The sequence below is a fragment of the Enhydra lutris genome, unplaced genomic scaffold, assembly GCF_002288905.1.
Source record: "Enhydra lutris kenyoni isolate GAN:26980312 unplaced genomic scaffold, ASM228890v2 scaffoldscaffold44, whole genome shotgun sequence".
NCBI classification, from domain to species: domain Eukaryota; kingdom Metazoa; phylum Chordata; class Mammalia; order Carnivora; family Mustelidae; genus Enhydra; species Enhydra lutris.
Genome location: NW_019154128.1, coordinates 12,688,218 through 12,705,137, shown reverse-complemented (window position 1 = coordinate 12,705,137; position 16,920 = coordinate 12,688,218). Strand labels below are relative to the sequence as shown.

At 41.9% G+C, this 16,920-nt stretch overlaps 1 protein-coding gene across 1 annotated transcript in view; it reads left to right on the top strand.

The window, feature by feature from the left end:
* The first annotated feature begins 212 nt into the window (after window positions 1–212).
* Window positions 213–16,920, top strand: part of LOC111155869 (solute carrier family 3 member 1) — a 41,958-nt gene continuing 25,250 nt past the window's right edge. The window contains exons 1-4 of the mRNA XM_022516311.1: window positions 213–241; window positions 9,028–9,477; window positions 13,828–14,007; window positions 14,126–14,280. Of these exons, the coding sequence (XP_022372019.1) occupies window positions 9,060–9,477; window positions 13,828–14,007; window positions 14,126–14,280 (753 nt within the window). The 5' untranslated portion in view covers window positions 213–241; window positions 9,028–9,059. The remainder of the gene's footprint in view (window positions 242–9,027; window positions 9,478–13,827; window positions 14,008–14,125; window positions 14,281–16,920) is intronic.

Genomic DNA, 16,920 nt, shown 5'->3' with positions numbered 1-16,920 from the left:
TTTTTTGTTTGTGCGTCTGTTGTTTTGTTTTTTCACGTCTGGAGGAGAGGCTACCAGGAAGGCACAGCGGCAAAGGAATGTGCTAAACGACCACGAAACCCCACTATACTCCTAACGTCTAAAACAGTAACAACACTAAATGTCAGTAAGGAAGAAGAACAAGAACTCTTATTCATTGCTGGGGGCCCGGGGAATGCAAAATGGTACAGCCACTTTGGAAGACCATCCAGCAGTCGAGCAGGTTGGTGATGGTTTTGATCGTGGTGATGGTTTCATGGGTGCGTTCACACGTTAAACCTTACCAAATTAATACACTTGAAATGAGTATAGTGTATCATTTGTCCATTACCCTTCAGTAACGCTGTTCTTTAAAGGCCAGAACCAAACAGTAACCCAACCATTTATTAATTTGCATGACAAACAGTTGACAGGCAGTTGGGCTGAGCTGGGCTAGGTGGCCTCCACTGACCCTGGCTGAGCCTGCTCAAGCATCTGTGGCCAGTCAGCCCACTGCTCTAGAGATCCTAGATGGACAGACTCCGCACTCCCTCGCACATCTCCCACATCCCTCCTTTACCCTTCTGCGGGCCAGCCTGGGCATAGTCTCAGGGTGACGGCCAAGGTCCAATAGAGGAGCAGGAATGCACAGCAATTTTTTTTTTTAAAGATTCTATTTACTCATCTAACAGAGATCACAAGTAGGCAGAGAGGCAGGCAGAGAGAGAGGAAGGGAAGCAGGCTCCCCGCTGAGCAGAGAACCTGACACGGGGCTTCATCCCAGGACCCCGGGATCACAACCTGAGCCGAAGGCAGAAGCCCTAACCCACTGAGCCACCCAGATGCCCCGCACAAGCAATTTTTGAAAGCTGCTTTTCTGTGTTGAGTTTTTTATGGTCCCATTGGTCAAGGCGAGCCACATGTCCACACCCAGGCTCAGTGTGTTAAGGATCTAAGAAATGACAGGGAAAAGGCATGCAGGAATGCAATTCATGCATCCTAAACCTCAACAGGGTTCTATTTATTTATTTAAGATTTTATTTATTTATTTGACAGAGAGAGAGAGAGAGCACACAAGCAGGCAGAGCGGCAGGTAGAGGGAGGGGGAGAAGCAGACTCTCCGCTGAGCAGGGAGCCTGATGCAAGGACTTGATCCCAGGACTGTGGGATCATGAATTGAGCCAAAGGCAGCCACTTAACTGAGCCACCCAGGCGCTCCCCCTCAACAGTGTTTTAATTTATATTTAATTCCATCAAGAAAGTACTTTTATGCAATGACTTGTATGTGGTGTTAATTTTTTATATATAATTTGCCATCTCTTTTTAATTTCCTGTTGAATGTAATTTAGCTATTGATTTGTATGTTTGTATTAATTCTTTGTACCTGAAACATGGTAAGGCTTTATTGTGACATTTTGTCACACTCTCATTCTGTTCATGTTTCTTTTGCCATATTAGGGGTTATATTTGGTCATAAAAATGTTTTAAAATACTCTGACTTCCAGCAAAAGCATGTTTAAAGAGTCTCCTCTGATTTCAGTGGTGATGTAAGTTTAACTGATATAAATTTAACTGTCCCTAGCTGGGATAAACCCATTTTTTATTTCCTTCTAATTAGAACTGTTCTATTTATTTATTAAAAGATTTTATTTATGTATTTGACAGAGAGGGACACAAGAGGGGGAACACAAGCAGGGGGAGTGGGAATGGGAGAAGCAGGCTCCCCACTGAGCAGAGATCCCGATGCGGGGCTCAATCCCAGGACCCTGGGATCATGACCTGAGCCGAAGGCAGACATTTAATGACTGAGCCACCCAGGCGCCCCATTAGAACAGTTTTTTAAAAAACATTTACCCTGGACCCTATTTATAATGGTCAGCCCGGAACCAAGTTCAGTGTTACAGTTGAGGTCACAGAAGCCTTCTCGAAGTTGGTGGTGTGTCTGAGATCCGAGAGCATGCGGAGCACACTTGCATCTCCCTTCCTCTGACTTCACATCACATGTATTAAAATGTACCGAGGCAGGAACGTTTGGCTAGGTGATAAAAATCTACAGTTCTGTGCAGAATGTACTTTCTACTTTCTCCCTCTTCCTCCTTCTCCTCCAGCATAGAGTTCAGTCTCTCCGTCTTTAAGTGACTATTCTTTTATTCATTTAATAATGGTGCTGAGCCAGAGGCTGGGTACTTAGAGATAACTTTGCAGCAGGTTCCACCCTCGGTTCACAGCAGCTGTAAATAGGGGCATGCAATGTGGAAAATGGTTCTTCTCTTTCAAATGTTCGCAAACCTGACAGGCTGTATGTTGTGTGTCGCTTTGGTGGGTTTGCTGCTCAGTGGACGTCTTTATGGTATCATGGCTTTAAAATGGATTATATGTATGCGTGCTCTCCCCCACTTACTATTATTTCTGCTTGTTTGTTTCTTTGTTTACTCACAGAGTGTTTCTGGATCTTGTGGTAGTCCTTAGTATTCTATCTCCCGTTTTCTAGATATTTCACTCTTCTTTGTTTTATTATCACGATTTAATAAGTCACTTGGGATTTGAATTTACGGGGGTGGTTTATCCTCATTATCTCTGATTCTTGGTTCTGATTATCTGTGTTGCCTCTTAAAGCTATCTTAGTCATCTTATTTCTTTATTCACATTTAAAAGTCGTAACAGTCTTGTGTTTTGCTTTCTGCAGTTGATATTTCATTTTAAATCTTTTTTTTTTTTTTTTTTTAAGATTTTATTTATTTATTTGACAGAGAGAGACCACAAGCAGGCAGAGAGGCAGGCAGAGAGAGAGAGAGAGAGAGAGAGGGAAGCAGGCTCCCTGCCAAGCAGAGAGCCCGATGCGGGACTCGATCCCAGGACCCTGAGATCATGACCTGAGCCGAAGGCAGCGGCTTAACCCACTGAGCCACCCAGGCGCCCTGATATTTCATTTTAAAATCTCCTTGAAAGTAAGTGATCCTGGTACTTTTGTAGTTGGAATTCTTAGCTTTCTGGGTATCTTATCTAGATTACTGCCAACTGCCTCTTCTGTCCAGTGTTTTGGTATTGGTCATTGAATTATTTTCTGTTTTCTGTCTTGAAGTTTGCTTTTTTCTTTCCTTTAGGTATGGGTGTGGGGTGTTTACAAATTTTGGGTGGCTATTGCTAGGAGAAGTCATCTTATTATTAAACTCTACCACTTGCTTATAAGTTCTAGGTAGACACCCAACTCAGTTTCCATGACTTAATTTTTTTCTAATGGAAGAGAGATGCATATTTATTATAAAAAAATTAGAAGTATCAAAAAATTTAAAGAACAAAATGAGTGTCAGCCAAAATCTTAGAACCCAGAGATAAACACTCTAACATATTTTCTAATTGGATTTTGCAGATATACATGCAATTTTTTTTTCACATAATTGGGACAATTTTTTTATATTCTGCATTTCTCCACTCAGCTTGATAATGTAAGATTTCTTCCATGTTGTTAAAAATCTTGGAAAATATGCTTAATGACTAATATTCTACCACATGGACATACAATAATTTTTTAGCTAGTCATGTCATTGAACATTTAGGTTGTTTCCAGTGTTTGCTATTATAAATAGCACTATAATTTATAATCCTCATTATATGCAAATTTTTTTCTTTTTTTATGATTTTATTTATTTATTTGAGCAAGAGAGAGCATACAAGCAGGGGAAGTGGCAGAGGGAGACTGACATGGGACTCCATCCCAGGACCCCGGGATCATGACCCGAGCTAAAGGCAGACGCTTAACCGACTAAGCCACCCAGGCGCCCCGAAGGTTATGCAATTTCTAATTTTGACATATACTCCCAAATTGTTCTATACAAAGTGTGCTCTACTTTATGCATGAAATGTATGAGTGCTGGTTCGGTATATATTTTCAGATGTTGGTTATTATCAAAGTCTTTCATTTTTGCCAAAATGATAGCTTAAAATTAATGTATCTTTTTAAAAAAATTTATAAGTTTTTTTTTTTTTAAGATTTTATTTATTTATTTGACAGAGAGAGAGGAGGAAGCAGGCTCCCTGCCAACCAGAGAGCCTGATGGGGAGCTCGATCCCAGGACACTGGGATCATGACCTGAGCCGAAGGTAGAGGCTTTAACCCACTGAGCCACCCAGGCGCCCTAAAATTAGTGTATCTTTTAAATTTTTGTTTATCTTTCTTAACTTTTATATGAAATACACATTTTTTGTTTACTAACCACTTATATTTTTTCTTGTCAACTGCTTATATCCTTTGTCCATTTTTCTATATTTTCGTGTTCATTTATATAGTCAGTTTCTCTATTATGGAAATCAGCTTGTCATAGGTGTTTACCATTTGCCTTTTGTCTTTGTGGATTATTCTGTTTTTTAGTTTTTTATTTTTAAGATTTATTTAATTATTTATTTTAAGATTTATTTATTTGAGAGAGAGAATGTGAGTGGGGGGAGGGACAGAGGGAGAGGGAGAAGCAGTCTCCTCACTAAGCAGGGAACCCTGTGTGGGGCTCGATCCCAGGACCCTGGATCTGAGCCAAAGGCAGATGCTTACTTGACTGAGCCACCCAGGCGCCCCTAGAACTTATTTTGATGTAAGGAATAAGGAAAGCTATATGGTTTTGTTTTCTTTTTTAAATAGCTAGCTAGTTGTCCAGCATCACTTACTAAATAATCTTTTTTTTCCTGATTGATTTGAAATGTTGCCTTTTCTTATTCTAAATTCCCATCTGAATAGGAATCTATTTTTGGTGACTCCAATCTGTTCAATTAAACATTTGACCTTATCCATTCTTTTGTATTTGTTTTTAAAGATTTTATTTATTTATTTGACAAGAGAGAGACAGATAGCAGGGGGAGTGGGAGTGGGAGAGGGAGAAGCAGGCTTCCAGCTGAGCAGGGAGCCCGACGTGGAGCTCCATCCCAGGGACCCAGAATTATGACCTGAGCCAAAGGCAGACGCTTAATGACTGAGCTACCTGGGTGCCCCTTATCCCTTCTTTTGTGCCAACTCCTCATTTTACTGGAGTTTTTAAAATCTGATAGATCTGGCTTCATTTATTACTCTGACAATGTTAAAACTCATGATACACATTGACAAATTAATTTCTAGAATTATTATGTTAATTTACACTAGACACTGCCAGTACTATTATCTTTTGGAGGTTCTTTGCCAATGTGATTGAAAGTGCTCATTTGTTTCTTTGATATTAGTGAGTCGATTTGTATAAAATGCCTTTATATATTTACCAAATTTTCTACTGACATTTTTTAATTGGTATCATTAAATTTCATATATATATATATATATACACACACACACACACACACACACACACACACACCCCAACAATATATATGCACCTTTAACATTAAAGACATAAATTCTTTGGCATATTTATTGCCGATATATTTCCCAACTTTACATATACTCGTCAATCAGTACATTTTGTGATATAATAAATTCAAAATTTTTATTCAGTCTATTCAAGCAATCTTTTGTGATTGCTTTTATTTTTTTAAAAAATCCTCCCACCAAAGACAATATAACCATTCAGTTGTTTTTAGTTTTTATTTTTTTTAATGATTAAAAAAATTTTTTTTAAGTAGACTCTATACCCAATGTGGGGGTCAAACTCAAGACCCTGAGATCAAGAGTTGCATGCACTTCCGACTAAGCCAGCCAGATGCCCCTAATTCAATTGTTTTTAAAAGATTCCAGCATGCCTGGGTAGCTCACTTGGTTAAGCATTTGCCTTCAGCCCAAGTCATGATCTCAGGGTTCTGGGATCGAGCCCAGCATTGGGCTCCCTGCACCTCAAGGAGTCTGCTTTCCCCTCTCCTTCTGCCACTCTCCCTGCTTGTGCTCTATCAAATAAATAAATAAAATAAAAAAGAAAGATTCTAGTTTGCACATTCTGGAAACTCAAAGTATTGTTGTTATTTAAAATGTAGGGAAGTTGTTATTTTAAATAAAATGTAGAGATGGAGAAGGGGGTACCTGACTGGCTCAAATCCATACAGCATGTGACTCTTGGCCTTGGGGACATTAGTGTGAGCCCCCCTTTGAATGTAGAAAAGTTGATATGGAATATTTTGTCATGAAGGCATATTGCTGTGATATAACATTTTCTCTGCATATATAGGATTGCATATTTAGAATTTAAGGATTTATAACTAAAAGTTTTTTTTTTTTAAAGATTTTATTTATTTGACGGAGAGAGATCACAAGTAGGCAGAGGCAGGCAGAGAGAGAGGAAGGGAAGCAGGCTCCCTGCCGAGCAGAGAGCCCGATGCGGGGCTCAATCCCAGGACCCTGGGATCATGACCTGAGCCGAAAGCAGAGGCTTTAACCCACTGAGCCACTCAGGTGCCCCTAAAAGTTATTTTTTATAATTTAAAATTATTTTAAAACTATGAGTATTTTTGCACATTGTTTTTTCCCCAGTCACTGAATTTCAAGAATTAGATCTTTTTTAAAAATTATTTTTATTAACATATAATGTATCATTTGCTCCAGGGGTACAGGTCTGTGTATCGTCAGGCTCACACACTTCACAGCACTCACCATAGCACATACCCTCCCCAATGTCCATAACCCAACACCCTATCAATCCCTCCCACCCTTCAGCAACCCTCAGTTTGTTTCCTAAGATTAAGAGTCTCTTATGGTTTGTCTCCCTCCCGATCCCAATTTGTTTCATTTTTCCTTTCCCTGATCCCCAACCCCCCCAGTCTGCCTCTCAAATTCCTCATATCAGGGAGACCATATGATAATTGTCTTTCTCTGATTAACTTATTTCACTCAGGATAATACCCTCTAGTTCCATCCACGTTGTTGCAAATGGCAAGATATCTTTTCTTTTGATGGCTGCATAGTATTCCACTGTGTGTGTGTGTGTGTGTGTGTGTGTGTGTGTGTGTGTGTGTGTATCACATCTTTATCCATTCATATGTTGATGGACATCTAGGCTCTTTCCATAGTTTGGCTATTGTGGACATTGCTGCTATAAACAAGGAATTAGATCTTTGCATGAAAGTTACCATTATGTGTTTGAGAGAGAAAGCAATTTCAAGACATAATGTTAAATTCTTTTGATTTCTAACAAATAACACCATGTGCATAATTAATAATGAAAGATGCCAGTCATTGGATGCATTCAGTGAGCATTTATTGGGATTTCCTCAAAAAATATAACTTGGGGCGCCTGGGTGGCTCAGTGGGTTAAGCCTCTGCCTTCGGCTCAGCTCATGGTCTCAGGGTCCTGGGATCGAGGCCCACATTGGGCTCTCTGCTCAGCGGGGAGCCTGCTTTCTCCTCTCTCTCTCTATGCCTGCCTCTCTGCATACTTGTGATCTCTCTCTCTCTGTTTCAAATAAATAAATAAAATCTTAAAAAAAAATAATAACTTGGACAAAAATCAAATGATTTATTCCTCTGTGCCATACACTGTTTCTAAGTCATTCTACAGAAAACAAAGACAAAAACCCAGCAATGTTAAGAATTCATATAGCTTTATTTAAAGAAGAAAAATTCTTGTTATCTGATCAAATGAGTCATAAGGTTGTTTAAATGCTTTTGATTAAATGGGAACCATGAGTCATCACATTCTTGAAGGGCTTGTGGAATCTTCTGGGAAAGCACACCTAACTTTAATGCCATTTCCTCAAGGCTGTGCATGCTGTATTTTACACCATATCAATGATTAAATAACCACCCCTTTTGTTTTTTAAGATTTTATTTATTTGTTTTAGAGGGGGAGGGGCAGAGAGAATCTCAAGCAGACTCTGTGCTGAGCATGGGGTTCAACTCAGGGGCTTGATTCCCAACCCCTGAGATCATGACCTGCGCTAAAATCAAGAGTTGGCCGCCTCACTGAGCCACCCAGGCGTCCCTGATTAAATAACTCTGAAGTACAGGTATTTAGTGCATTTATATTTACCTCTAGCTAAGCCCTTGAACTTGCAAGACATAGAATCCTTTTTCTCCACCTCCCCTCCCCCACCTTCAGAAAATGCTTCCAGGAATGGAAACTGAAAAACAGAAAACAAGACTGAGGGCACCTGGGGTCCAGCGGAGTGTACAAATGCTTATTTATATGGTTGGCCTGAGATATAATGAAATTAGCTTCTGTAACAAAGCATTGTTCCCTGTCTCCAGACATTCTTCCTCTTGGATTTGTAGGAAGAAAAGAGACCTTCAAAACCAAACATAAAGAAGGGCCTGTTGCCCCTTACAAAATTCAGTGATTTGTTTCTTTTTCTCGTACCTAGCTAAAATGAACATTTTTAAGCTGTTTTTTTTTATGGTGGTAAAATCTAACATAAAATCTACCTCTTTAACTATTTAAGTGCACAATTCTGAGGCGTCAAGCACATTTACATTGTTGTGCAACTGTCACCACCATCCGTCTCCAGAAATTTTTCATCCTCCCAAATGGAAGCGCTGTACTCCGTGAACAATGACTCCCCATATCTCCCTTCCTCCTACTCTCTCTGTCCCCATGAATGAGTCTAGAGGCCTCATAGAAGTGGAATCATACACAATCTGTCCTTTTGTAACTGGCTTCTTTCACCGGGCATAGTGTCTTTAAGATTCATCCATGCTGTAACCCTCAACAGGATTTCCTTTTTACAGCTGAGTAATATTCCATTGTATGCACAGATCACATTTTGTCCATTCATCTCTTGATGGACACCTGCCTTGTTTCCACCCTTTGACTATTGTGAATAATGCTGCTGCGAACATCAGCGCACTCAACCGAGTAACATCTTAAATTGCGGTGGAACGCTGCCTCCTTTTTCAGTTTCTCCTCCTCCATGCCCCTGTCCCAATCGAGGGCTGATTCCCTCAGTGTTAGGACTGTAGCCACAACAGCCTCAAGGGCTGATGTACAGAGAATTTTTTTAAACCCCTTTCACCTTTACCCTTTCTTGTTTGGCTGGACTTTGTCCAGCCAGGTTTATTTATAAACCACAAAAGCTCATTAACACCACCAAGCATTTCAGTCAGCCTCCTCTCCAGCTTTGTTATTGCAGAAAGGTACACAGAAGGGATCAGGCAGCGGGACATGGCTGAGGATAAAGGCAAGAGAGACTCCATCGGGATGAGTCTGCGGGGATGCCGGACAAACAACGGGTTTGTGCAGAATGAAGACATCCTGGAGAAGGAGCCGGACCTGGGCAGCCCGCCAGACAGAGCAGTGGCCATCCTTGGCCCCACTGAGCCTGCCCTACAAGGCATCAGGCCGTACGCGGGCATGCCCAAGGAGGTGCTGTTCCAGTTCTCCGGCCAGGCCCGCTACCGGGTGCCCCGGGAGGTGCTCTTCTGGCTCACCGTGGCTTCTGTGCTCGTGCTCACTGGGGCCACCATAGCCATCATCGCCGTCTCACCCAAGTGCCTGGACTGGTGGCAGGCGGGGCCCATATACCAGATCTACCCGAGATCTTTCAAGGACAGTGACCAGGATGGGAATGGAGACCTGAGAGGTGGGTGCAGAGGCTGGATTTGGGTGGGGCCGGGATGAGGTTGCTTTATGGCTCTCAATCCTCAAAACCGAATTATGCCTGGCTTGTGTACTAAGCACATTCCGTTGTGACTGGTCACACCGAGTGTCTCCTTGTTTATGATATTTGAAAAGCCGTTCAGCACAGCCCAGCAGTTCTTTGCAGGACGAAGGGCTGCTTACCGGAGGCCTTTGAGCCCCCAGTGGGTTGTTTCATTTATTGCCCACTAAGTACATACACTTAGCTAATCGATTTTCACTTCTGACATGGAGTAGACTTCCCCCTCGCTTGCTTCCTGCCTCTGTGCACCTTCCGGTTCATGTCTGCAGAGTGACCATTTGGAATTGGTTTCCCAGTATATGTAGGACCTACTTTGGTAATCTGGCTGAGAGTTTGTTAGTGAGTAAAGCATAAATAATGTAGAAAAAAATTAAGTCCTGTCTTTAAAAGGTATAGGCTGAGCCTTTAAAGATGAAATTGAAGAAGGCATGAGTGGGGTGTGTTGGACATTACCTGACTTGAGGATTATTTAAAATAATATCCTACTAGTAAAAACAAAATGAAACACAAAGTAAAAAATTACTTTTTTAAAGTTACACTAATAATTTCCAAATGAGTTATGTATAGAATATCCTTATACTTTATTGCTCAAACCAGGACACTTTTTTTTTTTTTAAGATTTTATTAAGTAATCTCCACACCCAAGGTGTGGCTTGAACCCACAACCCTGAGATCAAGAGTCGCATAGGCTTCTGACGGAGCCACTCGGGTGCCCCCAGGATACTTCTTTTTTTTTTTTTTTTTAAATATTTTATTTATTTATTTGACAGACAGAGATCACAAGTAGGCAGAGAGGCAGGCAGAGAGAGAGGAGGAAGCAGGCTCCCTGCCGAGCAGAGAGCCCGATGCGGGGCTCGACCCCAGAACCCTGGGATCATGACCTGAGCCGAAGGCAGAGGCTTTAACCCACTGAGCCACCAAGGCCCCCCCCCCCCCCGCCCCGATACTTCTTTTTGTTGTTTTGTTTTTGGGGGTTGTTTTTTGTTTTGGTTTAGGTTTTTAGAGAAGGAGGGGAGGAGCAGAGAGAAAGGGAGAGAGAAAATCCAAGCAGGCTCCAGGCCACGTGGGGCTTGATCTCACGACCCTGAGATCATGACCTGAGCTGAAATCAAAAGTTGGACACTTAACCGACTGAGCCACCCAGCCTACCCCCACCTCCCCCAGGACACTTTTAAAAGTAAAATTTTGCCAGACTGCAGGCATAAACTGAAACTGTCCTGGGCAACTTGGTTGACACAGTCAACCTAGTTCAGGGTAACGATAAAAAACAAAATAACAGGGGCACCTGGGTGGCTCAGTGGGTTAAAGCCTCTGCCTTCAGCTCAGGTCATGATTCCAGGGTCCTGGGATCGAGCCCTGCATCGGGCTCTCTGCTCGGCAAGGAGCCTGCTTCCTCCTCTCTCTCTGCCTGCCTCTCTGCCTCCTTGTGATCTCTGTCTGTCAAATAAATAAATAAATATTAAAAAAAAAAAAACCCATAATTTTTTATTAGAATACTTAGTTTGAAAAAAATAAAGCAATGATTTAATAGAGTGTGGTACTGGGGATGAGCTTAATCTAACTTTAAAGTATTACAAATAGGAACTTAAATTTCTCTTTTTTGTATCTTCCAATTGAAGATTTTTTGCATCTTCACCAATTGAAATATTATCTGTCCTTCAAGGTGCAGTTGAAACCCATTTTCTGCATTAATCTTTACTTCGCCTCCTGCTCAGAACATGTGCTCCCCTCCCCAGAGCTCCCGCAGGGCTCTGGACTGTTTCCAGTACCCTCTGGTCGCGCTTTGTAAGCTATCTGGGTGACTTCCCTTGCACACCCCCCATGCCGCCGTGGCCTTTAGCACCTGTTGCCTACGTGTAGGAAATGCCTAGCAAAAGTGATGTTTTGACAGAATAGAGCTAAAACCCCAAAACCCAAAGATAAACTTCCCCCTTCCTGCCTTCCCTTCGTAATCTTCTGATACAGCCCAAATTCTGGTGCACAGGGCAAGGTCTCATCAGCTCCTACATTTGCTGTTTCTAGTAGCTTTGCCTGGAGGGACTAGCCTGTAATCAATAGGTCTTTGTTCTTGAGGTTGAGGGGATCTGCTTGTTACTATTCGAAACTGTTCTGGGTTTCAATTTGTGTTTTGGTGATTGCCTTCTGCCCCTGGAGTGGGGGCCTGGGATCCCTTGTTTACTTTGTGTCTGTCCAGACCCTTTATTTTTATCCTGTTCCTGTGGCCTATTCTTAAGATACATTGTATTGTTGTTCTGATTTAAATCAAAATCCTTTTGTTGGCTGAGAACAGTCTTGGAGGTGTCACAGACACCTATAATGGGGAAACTGAGGTACAGAGAGGACAAAAATAAGTAGCCAGTCATGGGTAGAGCTCCCAAGCCAGGAATCAGAGGGCTTTGTGTTTTGGTCTCAGTGACCTCCAGCTTGCTGTGTGACCTATGACAGGCTCTGATTATAGGAAGCCACATACAGGCCCCACAGATAGTTACTGGAGATTAAATACTATACTTGAGTCTCTGATCTGCATTTAGGACTCCGAACCAGAGCCACACAAAAAACCACGCTATCTGCTAATTATCCTACAAGGTTCCAAGTACAAAGAGTTTCATTCCCATGTCTCTATATAGCCATATCTAGAATTCTCTTCTGTATAAATTCTTGGCTTCAGCCTTGTCCAAAGGAAATAAAATATGAACCACATAGGTAATTTTAAATTCTTTAGGAGCCACATTCAAACAAGTAAAAAAGAGAAAGAGGAGAAATTCATTTTAATAATAATTTAATTTTTGAGGTGCCTGCCTGGTTCAGTCCGTAGAGCACACAGCTCTTGATCTTGGGGTTGTAAGTTCAAGCCCCAGATTGGGTGTAGAGATTACTTAAAGAGAAAATCTTTAAAAAAAATATCTAATTTTAATTTAAAATCCATCTTAATCATATTCATTTAAAGTATTTGGCTTAAGCCAACATATCATTCCAACATACAACCAACATAAATGTATTAATGTGATAGTTTACATTCTTATATTCTTCAGAATCCCGTAAGTGTTTTACACTCATAGCACATCTCAGGTCACACTGGTCACATTGCGAGTGCTCAACAATGGCCACACGAGGCACGGGGCTGTCCCGTTGGATGGTGCAGCCTAGACCACGCATTACTCTTCTTTGTTCCTTGGCCCTTAGCCTAGCACCCGGCCTAGATTAGGTGCTCAAAAACCATGTGTAGAATAAATTAATACTATAGCCTGGTTTTATTTTTATTTTCTTTTTTAAGTCTTTATTTACTTATTTGACAGAGCAAGAGAGCACAAGCAGGGGGAGCAGCAGAGGGAGAGGGAGACATAGACTCCCTGCTGAGCAGGGAGCCCGAAGTGGGACTTGATCCCAGGACTGTGGGATTATGACCTGAGCTGAAGGCAGACGCTTAACCCACTGAGCCACCCAGGCGCCCCTTTTGTTTATTTTATTTTTTAAAAGATTTTATTTATTTATTTGACAGAGATAACAAGTAGGCAGAGAGGCAGGCGGGGTGGGGGGGCGGGAAGCAGTCTCCCTGCTGAGCAGAGAGCCTAATGCAGGGCTCTATCCCAGGATCCTGAGATTATGACTCTGCTCCAAAAGCAGAGGCTTAACCTACTGAGCCACCCAGGCGCCCTTATTATTATTATTTTTTAATTGATTTTTTTAAAGTAGGCTCCATAGGTACCCAGCACTGGACTTGAACTTACAACCCCCAAGATCAAGACCTGAGCTGAGATCAAGAGTCAGATGCTTAACCAACAGAGCCACCCAGGTGCCCCTATAGCCCTAGTTTTATTTTATTTATTTATCTTATTTTATTTAAAGATTTTATTTATTTGTTTGACAGAGACACCGAGAGAGAAAGGGAAAACAAGCAGGAGGAGTAAGAGAGGGAGAAGCAGGCTTCCTGCTGAGCAGGACCCTGGGATCAAGACCTGAGCTGAAGGCAGATGCTTAACGACTGATCCACCCAGGCACCCTAGCCTTAGTTTTAAATATAATATATGAACAATGCACACACAGATTTTTAAAATGTTCTACATTTATGTTAAATGTCAAAGTTATTGCTAGAAGACGATTTGATGCTGCTTGTAGAACTAGACCTTTCTATTTGAATTGCACTCAAATTCAACAAAATTCCAAATATTTCTGTTTCAATATAAATCAGTTTTAGGCATGTTGGTTTTATATTTAATCCTTCAACTAAAGAAACCCAACTTTATTTTTCATGGCCTTAACTTTTTTCTTTAGGTATCCAAGAGAAACTGGACTACATTGCAAGTTTAAATATAAAAACTATTTGGATTACTTCATTCTATAAATCACCCCTTAAAGATTTCCGACACGGTGTTGAAGATTTCCGAGAAATTGATCCTATTTTTGGAACGATGAAAGATTTTGAGAATCTGGTTGCAGCCATACATGACAAAGGTAAACTGAGTGGCAGGTGGGTGGGGAGGGGTGGTGGGGGTTAAAGTGTTTTTTTTCCTTAACTGATGTGTATTATTCTAAAATAATTTCTTCTTAACATTTGAAATACTTTCATTAGGTTTAAAATTAATAATTGATTTCATACCAAACCATACCAGTGATAAACATGCTTGGTTTCAACTGAGTCGGAATCGGACAGGGAAATACACTGACTATTACATCTGGCATGATTGTAGGCGTGACGGTGGCACAACCTTACCACCCAACAACTGGGTAGGTACCAACTTGTCTGATTTACAAAGGGAACAGATTTTCACTGATTAAACTGGTTATTTTAATAAGAAAAAAATTACAGAAAAAAATTCTAAAGAAAAAAATTAATGGATATTGTTTTGCAGAAGAGGAAAGTTTCCCAAAGAAATAGAACTAGACTACACAAGCCTCCTAATCATTTGGATTTGGATTTTTTATTTCATTGTAGAACAGATGTACTGTAGCAAATTAAAACCTATACTTCCTATTAGCCTCTCCTTCCCTCACTTCCCACTCTGCCCAACTCAGACTCCATGTCCCATGAGGTCTGTAACTGTCTTGCTATTTATTCTCCAGACCTCTTTGCTTTTCTGATGTTGTGACTCCCCTGTCCAATAAAACCCTAGCCATAAATAAACCTGCCCATCCACTTTCTCTTCCCCTGCACCTTGGTATCTATGCCTTTGGAGACCTCACACATTCACTGTCCCCACATGAACTGAGCCACCCCGTCTTCTTGGGAATTTTATTATCCAGGCCCCCCCTCTTTCTCAAATATCCTACCTGCCATCTCCCCGTCTTATCATGCTCAGCGGCAAACTCTACTTCAAAGGGAGAGCAGAAGTCATCAAATCTGCCTCTACATTTTTTTCTTTTAAAGATTTATTTATTTTAGAGAGAGAGAGAGACAGCGGGGAGAGGAGTGGAGGGAGAGGAAGATAGAATCCCAAGCAGACTCTGCGCCCAGTACAGAGCCTGATGCAAGACTTGATCTCATGACCCCAAGATCACAACCTGAGCCAAAACCAAGAGTCAGACGCTCAACCGACTGTGCCACCCAGGCTCCCCAACCTTGCCTCTCCTATACCCACCTTCTTCCTACTCACTTCTTCAATGGCAGAGGCCAGGTCGGTCTTGTCTGGGGTTTCTAGACTTACCAATAAAAATCCGGGAAGCCCAATGACATCTGAATTTTTAGATAAACAATGTGTAGTTTTTTAGTATAAAGTATTGCTTGGGACAAACTTATACTAAAAATTAATGCATTGTTAACCTGAAATTCAGATTTAATTGTACGTCTTGTTTTTATCTGGCAACTCTACCGCGGCCTCAGGCCAGTCCCTATGGTCACCATCTCTTCTTTCTGCCGAGCCTTTTGCCCTCGATCCTCTGATCTCTACTCTCCCGACCTTCTCCATAAACAAAGCGACTGGCTCCTAGGCATCAACTTTTAGATGAACCAAGGGCACTCAGAATTGACATGTGTGGAGGCTGACAGTGTAGTCTTCTCCCCATCAACCCCCATTTGAATGAATAGTACTAGTATGCAGCCTGGTGAATAGGAGGTCATCAGCAATCCTGGCAGTGTTAGCTCCTTAATTTTTTCTTTTCTCCAGTCTGCAGGCTTGCTAATGATGAGATTAGCAAACATTTACTGCCATACTTCCTACATGCCAGGTTCTGGGCTAAGTGTGTCATATTCATTCATTTAACCTATGCTGCAGTCCTGTGAGTTAGGTTTTAGTTCCTGCTCTGCAGATGGGCGACGGTAAGCACTGTGTCCTCGGTCACACAGCCAGTAAATGAGAGGACTAATGACCGCACAGTCCAGCTGCACCATCTGCTTTTAAAAATGGCCACCCAGGGGCGCTTGGGTGGCTCGGTTGATTAAACATCCAGCTCTTGATTTCAGCTCAGGTCGTGATCTCAGGGCCATGGAATCGAGCCCCATGATGGGCTCTGTGTTTAACAAGGAGTCTGCTTGTCCCTCTCCCTCTGCTCCTCCCCCTGCATGCTGTGTGTCTCTCAAATAAATAGATAAAAGCTTTATCTCTTCCTGATAGGACTGTAACAGCTTCCTCTTCTGGCATCCAGTTTTTCCATCCTTCTATCTGTTCTCCACTGTAGCTAACGTTGTAGGTTTTTTTTTTTCTTTTCTTTTTTTTATAATTTTTTTTTTATTTGACAGACAGAGATCACAAGCAGGCAGAGAGGCAGGCAGAGAGGAGGAAGCAGTCTCCCCGCTGAGCAGAGAGCCTGATGCGGGGCTCCATCCCAGGACCCTGGGATCATGACCTGAGCCGAAGGCAGAGGCTTTAACCCACTGAGCCACCCAGGCGCCCTTTTTTTTTCTTTTATAGCCTAATAGTTGATACATACAAAAAGATATGTATTATGAGAGATGTATAAACACCCTGTGTATAGCCATATAATGGAATACTACTCAGCCATAGAAGGAATGAGCTATTTTTTTCCAAAGATTTTTATTTATTTACTTGAGACAATGAGTGAGCACAAGCAGGAGGAGCGGGAAAGGGAGAAGCAGACTCCCTGCCGAGCACAGAGCCTGATGCAGGGCTCGCTCCCAGGACCCTGGGATCATGACCTGAGCTGAAGGCAGATGCTTAATGACTGAGCCACCCAGGCGCCCCCCCCAACAGATGTTCTATTTAACATGAAATGAACAAAAGCCCAAGCTAGAACCCTGAGGAATGGTCACATTGAAGGAGCCCAGGTGACTGAAAAGGATTTGCGAGTCAGGCTCTGTAGTCACAGATGGGAGCACTCCTCGAAAGAGAACAGCCCCCGGTCAAATTCTGCTGGGCACCAGCACTAGAAGTTGCCAGATTTCTTTTATTCCTGAGAGCTAGTTGGGTTTTT